The 13,620-nt window shown below is 44.5% G+C and overlaps 1 protein-coding gene across 7 annotated transcripts in view; it reads left to right on the top strand.

Moving 5' to 3' along the window:
- The window catches only part of SETX (senataxin), an 87,032-nt gene extending 74,367 nt beyond the window's left edge, over positions 1-12,665 (top strand). For 4 of the 7 annotated variants that reach the window (XM_036079742.2, XM_036079743.2, XM_036079741.2 and 1 more), the window contains 4 exons: positions 503-667; positions 4,893-4,991; positions 6,444-6,531; positions 10,419-12,665. In XM_036079742.2, coding sequence (XP_035935635.2) covers positions 503-667; positions 4,893-4,991; positions 6,444-6,531; positions 10,419-11,153 — 1,087 coding nt within the window. In that variant the 3' untranslated portion in view covers positions 11,154-12,665. Of the gene's footprint in view, positions 1-502; positions 668-1,044; positions 1,546-4,892; positions 4,992-6,443; positions 6,532-10,418 lie in introns of those variants that run through there. The other 3 variants (XM_078061963.1, XR_013443873.1, XM_036079745.2) reach the window with 3 other exon arrangements.
- Positions 12,666-13,620: the final 955 nt, after the last annotated feature.

The raw sequence follows: 13,620 nt of genomic DNA, 5'->3' as shown, positions 1-13,620 counted from the left end.
CCTGCTGCAGGATTCCATGTTGTTCACCTCTGGGGGCTACGTCACATTTAGCCTGTGTGGATGGCATCCCCTCGCCGTGTGGTGCCCAGCCAGCGTGGGGAATTAAGAAAGATAATATGATAAAGCACTTTTTTCAGTGTGTGGAAGATAGCAAATTCTTAGTGTTCGCTATTTATTATTCATATCTTCGTTATTATGAATACTTTTGTTCTGATTGTTGCTATCCCTGTTATAACAAATGAAGATATCGGTGAGTAAACTTCAGTTGACTTCAGAGTCTTTTCTTTCTTACAACTTCCTGTTTCACTGGGTGGTTATAGGTCTTCAAGTATGCAATATTAATGGTCATTATAACAGCTTCTTTGAGCCGCTGATGACTGAATAAAGGTGAAACATATCTGCCTGCCCTTCACTGTAACGGAAAACAAAGTAGGACTAAAGCTAGCAGTTGGACTGCTATTAGTTTTGATGTGTTTTGTTTTGTTTTTTTCATCTTATTTAGCTCATATGTAAATGTTCAAGAAATAAAACTGGTAATGGAAATAATTAAACTTATTAAAGACAAAAGAAGGGATGTTACTTTCCGGAACATTGGCATAATAACCCATTACAAGGCTCAGAAGACGATGATTCAGAAGGATTTGGACAAAGAATTTGATAGAAAAGGGTGAGGCATCTATATTTTTACAGATATTTCCAGTTTTTCTGTTGAATTAAAAAGAAGAAAGAGGGGATAAAAGGAAACCTAACTCTAGGAAATGGTCCTAGGCCGTGGTAATATAGCAGGAGGAGACTCAAGGCTTCGGTCATGCTGGGTAGGGAACGCTCAGACTCCCGGCCCTGCAGACCAGCCATAGACAGAGTGCCTCCTGCTGATCGGGATGTCCTCACCACCATTGGCAGTGGAACCCACTGAGAAACCCTCCAGGCCTCTTCCTTTACTTCTATGACTTGTTAATCTGAATTCTCATTCTAGTAAGATTCACGAAGTAACACTTTCACTTAGAATAAAGTATTTAATCCTTTTCATGCCTTTATGTACAGGGTGAAGATCATGTTTTTGTCTCCTTCTTACCTCAACAATAAAATTAAAGATTAATTATTGGAAATCCATTAATTCAAAAATTTCTTAACCTAGGAACACACAAGCTACCAAAATTGGCTCTAGAAAAAAATAAGAAAATTTGAACAGACCTGTAAAAAGTAAAGAGATGGAGTTAGTAATCAAACACTTTCCAACAAAGGAAAACCCAGGACCAGGCTTCACTGGTGAATTCTATCAAACATTAAGATCAGAATTAATACCAATCCTTCTCAAACTCTTCCAAAACATAGAAGAGGAGGGAAGACTTTCTAACTCCCTTTATGAGGCCAAAATTACCTTACCAGAGCCACGGAAAGACATCACAAGAAGAGAGAAACTACAGGCCAGTATCCCTTATGAATATGGATGTAAAAATCCTCAACAAAATAATGGGAACTGAATTCAGCATATTAAAAGGATTATACACCAAGACCATAGTGGGATTATCTCAGGAATGCAAGGTTGGTTCAATATACAAAAATCAATGTGACACAACATATTAATAGAATAATGGGAGAAAACCCGCATGATCATCTGAGTAGATACAGAAAGAGCATTTGATTAAATCCAACACCCTTTCATGATAAAAACATTCAATAGACGGAATAGAAAGGAACTTCCTCAACCTCATAAAAGGCATCTATGAAAAACCCGCAGCTAACATCATATTTGATGGTGAGACTGAGTGCTGTCCCCCCAGGATCAGGAAGGACGCCTGCCCTCACCACTTCTGTGCAGCACTGTATTAGAGGTTCTGAGCAGGATTATTGAGCAAGAAAAGAAATTAAAGGCATCCATATTATAAAAGAAGTAAAACTATCCTTTTTCATAGTTGGCAGGACCTTATATATCAAAAACCGCATAAACCATTCATTCTAATGAGTTCAGCCAACTTGTAGGATGCAAGATCAGTATACAGAAATTAGTTGTATTTGTATACAGTAGCAACTAGCAATCTGAAAAGGAAATTTAAAAAACAATTGTTTATAATGGCATCAAAAAGAACAAAATACTTAGGAACGAATGTAGTAAAGATGTATAAAACTTACACATCAAAAAGTACAAAACGTTGTTGAAGGAAGTTAAAGAATACCAAGATAAATGGAAAGATAGTCTGTGTCCGTGGATTGGAAGACTTCGTGCTGTTGAGGGGGCAGCACTCCCCAGAGTGATTGATCTACAGATTTCAGTGTTGTCTCTGGCAGAATCCAGCTGCCTGTTTGACAGAAACGGACAAGCTTAACCTAAAATTCACGTGGAAATATCTTGAAAAAGAACACTAAATGTTGGAGGGTTCACACTTTGCTATTTCCAAACTTACTGCAGAGCTGGTTATCAGAACTGGTACTGTCCTAAGGATAGACATAGAAACCAGTAGAATAGAATTGGGAGTTCAGAAATGAACCCGTTCATTTATGACCAGTTGCTCTTCAACAAGGGTGCCAACGTCATTCAGTGGGGAAATAATAGCCTTTTTATAAATGGTGCTGGGCCAACTAGATCTCCACACGCAAGAGAATGTATTTTTTTTTTAAATAATGCGCAAGTGGGAGGGAGGGGCAGAGGGAGAGGGAGAAGGAGAATCTTAAGCAGGCTCCACGCCCAGCACAGAACCAGACACGGGGCTCCCTTCCCACCCTGAGATCATGACCTGAGCCAAATCAAGAGTCCGAAGCTTAACCGGCTGAGCCGCCCGGGCACTATGAAAATGAATTTTGACTCTTGTCTCACACCATACAGTATAATGAACTTAAAGTGGATTAGAGCACTGAATCTAAGCGATAAAATTATAAAACTTGAAATTAAGGTATAAATCTGTGTGACTTCAGATTAGACAACAGTTTTTCAGCATGACACCCAAGCACAAGTTACCAAAGTAAAAATAGATAAATTGGGCTTCATAATTAAAAATTTAGAAACCTTTGTGTGTCAAAGTACACCATTTAAAAAGGGAGAAGACAGCCCCCAGAATGGGAAAATATACAGATAGTTCCTGATTTACCATGGTTTGACTTAGAATTTTCCAACTTTATGATGGTGGGAAAGCAGTACACATTCAGTAGAAGCTATACTTCAAATTTTGAATCCGGATCTTTTCCCCAGCTGGTGATGCGCAGCACAGTCCTCTCGCGGTGCTGGGCAGCAGTGGGTGCAGCTCACGGGCAGTCCCGCGGCCACTGACAGCCATCCTGTACCTATCCTAGAGCAGTGGTCAGTAACTTACGTGAGATACCCAACGCTTTATTATAAAATAGGCTTTGTGTTAGATGACTTTGCCCAGCTGTAGGCTAATGTCCGAGGTAGGCCAGGCTAAGCTACAGTGTTCGGTAGGTTAAGTGTAGTCAATTACATTTTCAACTTGGGTATTTTTTTTTTTTTTTTTAAGATTTTATTTATTTATTTGACAGAGTGAGAGACAGCGAGAGAGGGAACACAAGCAGGGGGAGTGGGAGAGGGAGAAGCAGGCTTCCCGCCGAGCAGGGAGCCCGATGCGGGGCTCGATCCCAGGACTCTGAGATCATGACCTGAGCCGAAGGCAGACGCTTAACGACTGAGCCACCCAGGTGCCCCTCAACTTGGGGTATTTTTAACTTACGATGGGTTTATTGGGATGTAACCCATCCTAAGTCAAGGGAAATCTGTACTTGCAAATCATGTATCTGAATTATATAAGGAACTCACACAACTCAAAAATAAAAAGTAATCTAATTTTTTTAATGGGCAAAGGATTCAAATAGCATTTCTCAAAAGTAGGTTGTAAACAAATGGTCCACAAGCACATGAAAAGATGTTCCACATCATTTGTCATTAGGGAGATGCAAATCAAAACCACAGTGAGACCCCATGTCATCCATCTAAATGACTCAGAAAAACAGACAATAACAAGTTTGGGCAAGCATGTTGAGAAATTGGAACCCTTGTGCATTGCTGGTGAGAATGTGAAATGGTAGATCACTGTGGAGAACAGCTTGGCAGTTCCTCAGAAAGTGAAGCATAGAGGCACCTGGGTGACTCTGTCAGTCAAGTGTCCTCTTGATTTCAGCTCGGGCCTGGCCGTGATCTCGGGTCGTGGGATCAAGCCCATGTTGGGCTCCCTGCTGGGCGTGGAGCCGGTTTGGGATTCTTTTCTCTCCCCCTCCCGCTCCCCCAACATTCACATTTGTGCTTTCTCTCTCTCAAAAAAAGTGAAGCGTAGAATTCCTGTATGACCCAGAAATTTCACTCCTAGATAAATACCTGAAAGAATTGAAAAAATGTTAGCACAAGAGCTCGTAAGTGAATGTTGATAGCAACATTGTTCATAATGGTCAAAAAGGGAAAACAACCCAGATGTCCATCAATTGTAAATGGATAAATAGACCATGGGGTGTCTGTACAACCAAATATTCAGTCCTAAAAGGAGAGTAGTACCGTTACGCTACAGCAGGGATGAACCTTGAACATGTTCTAAGTGAAAGAAGCCAAGCAGGAAAGGCCACATATGTTATGGTTCCATTTATAAATAAAATTTCCAGACGGAAAGTAAATTCGTGGGTGCCAGGCCTGGAAAGAGGGAAAAATCGAGATTAACTGCTAATAGGCACGAATGAAGGAAATGTTGTGAAAGTACATAGTGGTGATGGTTGTACAACATAGTGAATATACTAAAAACCACAGAATGCTATACTTTAAAGTGGTGAATTTTATGTTACGTGAATTATATATTGATAAAAGATACCATGACAAAAGCTGAAAAAATGCTACTGTATAAATATGCATATTTAATAATTAACGTTTTTCAGTAAACATATTTGTCTTTTGTAAATAGGCCAGCAGAAGTAGATACCGTGGATGGGTTCCAGGGCCGGCAGAAGGATTGCGTTATTGTTACGTGCGTCAGAGCAAATACCATGCAGGGCTCAATTGGGTGAGTGTCACTGGCTTTTTACTTGTCTGTAATCTTGAGTCAGATCTGTTTTTGATCACTGTTGGAGAATATCATTATTTGCGGTATTTTCCTTTATAAAAACTTGTGTCACTTCATGAAAGTTTCCTTTTTCACTTGTAAAGTTGATCCACTGTCACGTCTGCTTCTCTTGGACCTTGTCTATCACCCACGTCCAGGGGCAGTCTGTTCTTTGACCTCCTAAGAGTAACCTAACTCTTGGCTCGGGGGTAGTTTGCAGGGGGCTTGTCCTCTCCACGATCTGTCATAGAGTGGCTTTTCGTCTTCTCTGTGTTTTTGTGCTTTGCTAAGTTTGTAAACCTTAACTCCTGTCAGTTTACTCACTAAAGATGCCAAGGACATTGTAATGAGTGACAGAAAACTCCCCTGAGTCTCAGAGCCCCGAGACTCTTGTGTGGCTGCCTTTTCCTGCTCTTGAGGAGCAGGTGAAATTTATAGATTATAAATGAGTTTTCTTGCTCTTAAAGAAAATAGTAACATGAGTTACCTCTTCCCCTGTTTGGAGAGAGTCTACATGGACAAGTGAAGACATTGGTATCTCTGGGGCATCCTGTGAAGCAGAAAGGCCACTTCTTCGTACAGCAGTTCTATTATTGCTGAGCTCTCCTCAGATGTGTTGGTACATTTGTCTGATATGTGTGTGCTTCTCCTCTGGCTCCACAACATTTTACTGATCTCAGATATACTAAGAATAACTGATCTAGTAGCGTGTTTTTAGGATGTTTCTAAAGCTTTAAGGATGATACTGTTAAGGGGCGCCTGGGTGGCTCAGTCGGTCAGGCATCTGCCTTCAGCTCAGGTCATGATCCCAGGGTCCTGGGATCAAGCCCCGCATCAGGCTCCCTGCTCAGCTGGGAGTCTGCTTCTCCCTCTGCCCCTCCCCCTGCTTGTGCTCTCTCTCTCGCTGTCAAATAAAATCTTTAAGAAAAAAAAAAAATGACACTGTTAAAATTCCCAGTATCTTTTCCAAGTCCAAATAGGAGATTGACAGACAGATGCATCACTTTCAAGGAAAGCTCCAGGCCTTTTGTTTCCAGGTTTTAATGGGAGTTGCTTCTTTGCTGGGGACCCTGTGTTGGGAAGAGGGAGAAAATGATGTACCATTAAAGAAGGAGAAGGATGGGTGCCTGGGTGGCTCAGTTGGTTAAGTGACTGCCTTCGGCTCAGGTCATGATCCTGGAGTCCCTGGATCGAGTTCCGCATCGGGCTCCCTGCTCGGCAGGGAGTCCACTTCTCCCTCTGACCCTCCCCCCTCTCATGTGCTTTCTCTCTCATTCTCTCTCTGTCAAATAAATAAATAAAATCTTAAGGAGAAGGAGCGCAGGGAAAGCTCTCTGAAGCACTGTCTCTGTGTCACCTACACTTACGCTAAGTCATTCTGCAGAAGGAAGTAACTTTGTTTTTATTGCTTAGATTTCTGGCAAGTTTGCAGAGACTGAACGTCACCATCACACGAGCCAAGTACAGCCTCTTCATCCTCGGACATTTAAGGACCCTCATGGTAGGTGCATTCTCAGGACCAGAGTGCTCCAAAGTTTGCCCATTGTGACTGATACTCGGTTGAGGTTTTGTTTTTATTTTCCATCAAAATGGAATTGATTGCAGGGTTACAAAATAATGAGCTTCTTCCCACTGGTTGTCCTGTCCTTCAGCAACTTCTGTCTGGGAACTTTTATAGATGTAAACTGCTAACCCTTTCCCAGTCCAAGGCCCAAGTATCCACATTATCCATAATGAAAAAAAAATTACGTCTCCATCATAGGACTGTTGAGATCTATAAATCCATCCATACATCTAAGGTGCTAGAACAGTTGTGGGCACTTAAGCACACACTCAGCTACTGTGGCTGTTACTGGCCCAGCTTAACGCCAGCTCGAGGGAGTTTGCAAGAGGAAGCTTGGATCTTCTTTTCTGTTTTGGCATGGGGAGCGTACTGCTCACCCTGTGTCACTTGGGTGGGGGAGGCCGTGTCAGAGCTCCTCTAGGAGACGGGGCGGGTTTACATCCGTGGTAGGCAGAGTGTGGCCTCCGTCGGTGATAGCTGGCTAACACAGGTGTTTGCTGCTTGCCTCTTCAGGGGGTCACAACTTCGAATTCTTCTCATTTTTGTGTTTCCCAAAGTCAGTGGTTATGTTAGGAGAAGAGCTAACTCATTAGATTTTTTTCAGTATTTTTCCCATTTTCTGGTTAGTACCACCAGAGGGCATTCAAATACAGTCTTTCCCATTCAGTTCTTCCCTACATCTGTGGTCTTCAGCTTCTGTTATTTGTGTGCCCCCTTGAAGGAATTTTTAAAAGCTGCATACCACCTATTTTTAAGTTGATATTGAAAATTTGTTATGGTAAGTTTAAGTATTGCTTAAGATTTTGCTTTTGAATATATTATAAATATTGGCATTGTAAAATAAAACTATTAAAAATCTTTACATCACTCTTTTTTTTTTTTAAGATATTATTTATTTATTTGAGAGAGAGAATGAGATAGAGCATGAGAGGGGGGAGGGTCAGAGGGAGAAGCAGACTCCCTGCTGAGCAGGGAGCCCGATGCGGGACTCGATCCCGGGACCCTGGGATCATGACCTGAGCCGAAGGCAGTCGCTTAACCAACTGAGCCACCCAGGCGCCCTCTTTACATCACTCTTAAGTGAATCCATTGGAACAGATAGCAGTATGATTCTTTCTGCTCTTTGAAATTGAATTTCCACTTGTACTTGTTTGGGATAAAATTCAGGGGGATATATATTTTTATAATTTAAAAGCCTTTCTGTTATCTCACACTGTTACGTTTCTCTGCCACAAAAATTTACATATAAATTGAAAGTTTAAAAAGTATTTTTATAACTACCTGGGGAAACTATGTGAAGGGTGCACGGAACTTCTCTGTACTTTTTCTGCAACTTCCTGTGAATCTGTACTTACCTCAGAAGAAAAGATTTTTTTTTTTTATTATTTCTTAAAATTTTTTAAAAGATTTTTTTATAGAATTGTTTTTCCTGGTACCATAAGGATCTAAGTGTTAAAAAATGATTTCTTATCAGTTGATTAACCTATTAGAATTATCCTTTTTACACGGTTGAATTTTGGTAATGTTTTAACCTGAAAGGTAAAAAGTGTATTAGAGCTATGTGTCTCCTAGCGACGCCCTGATTGAAGGAGGCTTGCTGGGCACCCCCGGTTTTACTGCCCCCTCTCTGTGGCACCCGGGGATCTGCATGCGCCTTGGCCGTGGTGGTGCACCCCCTGGAGCGCCTGGGCATGGATGAGTGGTGACTGCGGGACGGAGCGGGGCGGGGGTGTCCCCAGAGCACGCGGGGAGCTGGGGTGTCTGCACTCTCGGAAACCAGTGGCACAGAAAGACCAGAATAGGAAAACTCCCAGGGTATCACTTGGGCTCTCCAACTGACTTCTGTGGTCCTTGGGGCTTTTTTCCTTTTTTTTTTTTTTTTTTAATTCTTAGCCCAATTTCCCTTACGGAAACGGAATCGATGGTGAAGGTACTTGGTTTCCTCTGAGAAACCAAGAGTAATAGATCCTTCTCAAAACTGTTTTTGTGATCCTAGGATCAGATTAAATACCAAGTTGAGGTGCCATAGACTTGGCAAAAAATAGCAGCGAAGCCATCTGCTTCACGTCACATCTGTGTTTGAGCCTCAGGGTGAGATGCTCTGGAGCGCTCCAGAGTGAGAAGGAGGTCCAGGCCCCGGGCCCAGTAGTGCTCGCGCGGGCCTGTCTGGTGCATGCCGGCCCTGGGCGTGCGCGTTGTGCATGAGCCTTCAGCCCTCACACAGTCCCAGTTCGTCCAATCCAAGAAGCCATTACGATAGGAATCATTATTTTATGTATTACTATTAAACTGTGACACTATTTTCACGTAGAATTTTTATATTTATTAAAAGAACTCTTTTAGGCTTGTTTCGACAAGACAGACTTCTATCACCCTTGTTCATACATAAAAGAGAAAATACAAAATGAATAGGCTGCAATATTCCTGGAAGGACTTCACTTTCCGAGTCTAGCACTACAGAATCATTCCCCAGGTCCCAGTCACACACGTCCTTGTTTCTGCCACAGACTGTTCCCTGTGCAGTCAGCGGGTTGGGGACTGCACATTTCCTAAGGGTACCCCACCAGGGTCTCCAGGGTTCTCTTCCAGCTCCCAGTCTCCATTCTCCCAGGCGTTAGTGCTGGTACTGTCTTGCCTCATCAGAAGGTATCTGTGGATAGGTTTTCAGACAAGAGCTGGGACTCAGTCTTTTTTTAAATGGTTTATTGACTGAAAGTCAAGGGGTTGTGGTTGCCTAACCATGAATTCCTCCAGGATTAGGTACTCGGAAACTGCTACCTGGCCAGGAGGTGCCCCAAATTAAGAAATGTTAAATGTGAAAACAATGTGCATTTTAGAATCCATTAAATAAAACATTATGCCCATTTTACAGATGAGGAAACAGGCTCAGAGAGGTTGACTTGACCACGGTCATGCAGCAAGTAAATACTGCTGCCCTCACCCAGTTTTTTGAATAGGGCAGGAGGCCACGTGAGGGCAGCTGTCTCCTCCTCTTTCTTTAGGCTTTGGATTTTCTCCTCTCACGCTCACATTCTGATGGTTGTAAAGTGGTAGTTTACTGCTGAGGAAAGTCAAACGGGAAGAGAGGAGAGATGTGTGCAGGTGGGGTTTCCTTCTCCTTAGGTTTGCTTTCGTAACTTAAGTTCCTCCAGAAAAGAGACAGACAGTGGGAAAACTCTGTGGAATAGTTGTCTCAGTGGATTAAGACAGTTTAGCCCTTTGGAGTCTGGGAGGCCTTTGGGAATTCAGTGAAGGCTATGAGCCTCTTTCTAGAATAGCCACACACACCCAAAAGTTAGGGCTCTCTGAAACCAAGCCTTCCTGCTCCAGAATGTTAGCCTTTCGAGAGATAGGCAAGACTCTAGATCAAGTGTCCAAGGGAACTTTCTGGGATGACAGAGCTGTTCTGTGCACCATCCAGCACACTAACCACTAGGCACGTGTGGCCCCTGAGCACTTGAAACGTGGCTGGTGCAGCTATGGAACAGAACTCTTTATTTTACTTAACTTTAACTAATTGAAATGTAAGTAGCTACTCGTGGCTGTAGACAGCTGGTCCGGTCTGCAGAAGCTCTGCTTCCCACATGGCATGAGCCACAGGGTAAAATGGTGGAAGTTCTTTCTCATAGGCAGTGACTGGTGCTCTTTTCTGGTAACGTGGCTTCATAATTCCGTATTTGAACTTATTTTTCCTTTAATGGATTCTTAAGAATCTGTTCGTGAAGTGTATTTATTATTATTCAGAAACGAAAGCAGAAACTTCATGCTTCCCAAGCGTATGAGTGTTTTGGGGGTGTAATTGTTTTTCCCTTCTCTGTTTCAAGGAAAATCAGCACTGGAATCACCTGATTCAGGATGCACAGAAGCGGGGTGCCATTATCAAGACGTGCGACAAAAACTATAGGCACGACGCAGCGAAGATTCTGAAGCTCAAGCCCGTGCTGCAGAGAAGTCTGACTCACCCTCCCGCCGTAGCCCCGGAGGCGTCCAGACCCCAGGGCGGCTTGCCCAGCAACAAGCTCGACAGTGAATTTGCCAAGACATCTTTCACTTCTTCCCTGTATCACATGCCCCCTGAATCTTCTGGTACTGTCACTACAAAGGACCCTGAAAGGCCTCTCCTTCAGGACCGGCTTCGGGACCCACGACTGCTTAGGAGGATGGGCCTGGACCCCGAAGCCAAAGGGGTGTGCCTAAGGGATCCGCAGCCCTTGAGCCCCCAGCATCCCGGAGCGACACCTCCCTCGGGCGAGCCAGGCTTCCCTGGGAGTCACCAGGATCTGGGTAGCGCACAGCAGTCCACTGCCAGAGGAACCGCTCTGAACAACTACAAACCTCACGCGCAGTGTGAACCTCCAGCTGCTGGGACTGATGTCTCCACAAGTAAAAGATGTGACTGGGAAGGAGGGCTCAGCCACAGAAGAGAGACCCGGGCTTTCAGTGAGGGCGACCAGGACAGGTGGAGCCCGGAGAGCCACTACTCGAAGAGGAGCCCTGGCTGGGACAAGAGGGGACTGGAGAAGGAGGACTGCAGCTCAAAGAAAAGAAGGCTTTTATAGTGAAGCCACATGGCACAGACTGTCAGCCATGGCATCGTTGCAAACTTAAGATGACCAGCTAGTGGGACTGTCCAGATAAGATTATTTTTTTTCCTTAAAGGAGTTTGTGTGCTGTTGGAAAACATGGAAAATGTATCCTAACACCTGAGCCTCTTGGTCATCTTCCACAGTTTTTTGTCAGTTGTAAAAGCTTTCAAGGGCCTTTGTGTGTCTGTAATACTGTCCTTGAAGTCGGAGACTTAGAATGTTGAGCTCCTGTCCTTCTGAGATAAGGGGTCAGACTGAGGCGGGTGTTGTAGAAGTTGAAATGTATATTTGTATAGCAAATAACAAAATCGTTTTAAAATGTAATCTAGTAGACCGCTTTTCTTTCCCCTACTTAAAATGTTAGTCATTTTCAGCAGAACAAACTTTATACTTAAGAAACAAAACAAAACAAAAAGGTGGGAGGAGGAGGGCAGGCCCTTTCAGATGTTGTTCCGGCAAGACCTGTTCAGCAGCCCAGGTATTCTGGGAGGCAGGGTTCATGCCGGTGGGTCAGACAGCTCTAGTTCTATTTAAGAAAACAAGTGGAGTCTCCTGGGGGAAACTTCGGGCAGCCGAGTCCTGTTCGGTAAAGTTCTGCTGCTGTTGGACGTTTTCAGATGAGGCTCTTGGCACAGGATATTGCACTGCTCTGATGAGTCCAGCCTCCTATTTCAGGAAGCACAGAGTTTCTAGCTAAAATTCCTGTTCCCCTTGAAATAGACGCAGATGAAACAGAAGAATAATTCTTGACCTACCATTCAGATGCCCCCAGCATATTGTGAGTGTCCCGTAACTGGTGGGTGACAGGTCCCACGGTTGCCGGGGCTGGAGCAGCGTGGGGACCCCTGTGCGTGAAAGCCGGCAGGTTGCCGGGAGAATCCAACCAGATTGCTCTGGGGGAGCCTGGGGAGCTGCATGTTAGATGTCTACCCAGGGGCCTCGGGTCACCGACCTGGCAGCTTGGGATCCAGGAGGGCCAGCCAGATAGAATACTGTAGGCGGGAAAGAAACACCCTTTCAGAAGAGAAGGCTGAAGGGAAGTGCAGACATTGGAAGTTGAGACCCAGGAGGAGAGTTGACAGGTTTCCTGTGATCTTTGGAGACTGTGTTAACTCCTGAAAAGATGCCACTTTTGTAGGGTCATCTGGTTAGAGGGGGTTGTGCTGTGGTTTGGGGTGCCGTGGGGAGGGGATGTTTGAGTACCTGCACCGGGGGGGGGGGGTGGGGGGGTCGCTCATTGCAAAGTCCAGTTTTCCAAACTCACAGACATGAGAATATATGGTATCAACAGTTTGCACCTGTCAGAACTAGTGGTTTGTCGGGAATGCCAGGCAGCCCGTTAGCTAACTTGGTGAGGGCCTCCCTTTGAAGATTACTGTGCACCGTTTGAAATTTTGCCATCTGCTTTTTAAGCAAAGAGGGCTTCGTGTCAGAAAATTCTACTGAAGCTGGTTATTAAAAGCTTTAAATGTTTGATTGCCAAAAGTTTAGACATTCTGCTTCTTCATTACTCACGTCACCCCAGCAGGGGTCTGCTGACGTCGAGCGGACACCCCCGGGCCTCAGGGAGCACACGCTCCAGCCCCACGGTCGGCCTGCTCCCTGCGTGCAGGTAGAGCATGGGTCCTCGGCCGGCAGTGTGAGAAGGGGCAGGGCGAGCCCCACCCTGTCCGGGTCAGGGGCTCTCTAAGCTTCCTGCTTGTGCCTTTGGCAAGAAATGGCACTGTTACTTTGAGTTTACTTTCCTTCTACTCTTCTTGAGCAGGTTCTTGGCGGTAGCGGTGTAAAGGGCCTAAACTCTGTAGGCTTAGAAAGCAGGCGTGACAGACACAGTTGGGGGTCAGGAACTTCTCCCTCTGCTGGTGCAGCACGGGGACTAAGAAGGAAGGGTTCCTGTTCCCAGGCTGCGGACTTCGCTGCCACGCCCGGACCGTGGGCTTCCGATGAGCGTGACGTGTGCTCTCAAAGGCCCTGTCCGTCCGCTGGTTGCCCACATGCCCCATCCAAGCCTGTGCCCTGCCGACCTCTCCCTGCGAACGCATGCCACCTGACGCTGCATTTGAAACTGTTTGTTGTTCCGCTTGGTAAAAAAATACTGGTATAAAGCATTTCCTATGTGTAAATGGGGCCCTTCTCGATGTGGCTATCCCAGCAGTGTTGGTGAGTGGTAGTTAATCTTGCAGAGTGAGGAATACGGCTGTTTGCTTCGTCCTTGCCACGGCACTACAAGAAAGTGGCCTGTCTTCTCACTGTTCGTTCTTTCAACATGAATATATTCTGCTTAAAAACTTGTTTTGCTTCTCTATATATATTTTTCCTTGGATTTATGTGCATGGTTTATTTGGTTCTATGTTTTCATGTATCACCAGGAGCAAATTTGATAAGTACATGTGAATAACCTCCTGTAAATGGATTTTACAACAAAAATGTACTAAACTAT

The sequence above is a fragment of the Halichoerus grypus genome, chromosome 14 (assembly GCF_964656455.1).
Source record: "Halichoerus grypus chromosome 14, mHalGry1.hap1.1, whole genome shotgun sequence".
NCBI lineage: Eukaryota > Metazoa > Chordata > Mammalia > Carnivora > Phocidae > Halichoerus > Halichoerus grypus.
The sequence above is the reverse complement of the archived record's forward strand: the minus strand, read 5'-3'. Positions and strand labels throughout refer to the sequence as shown.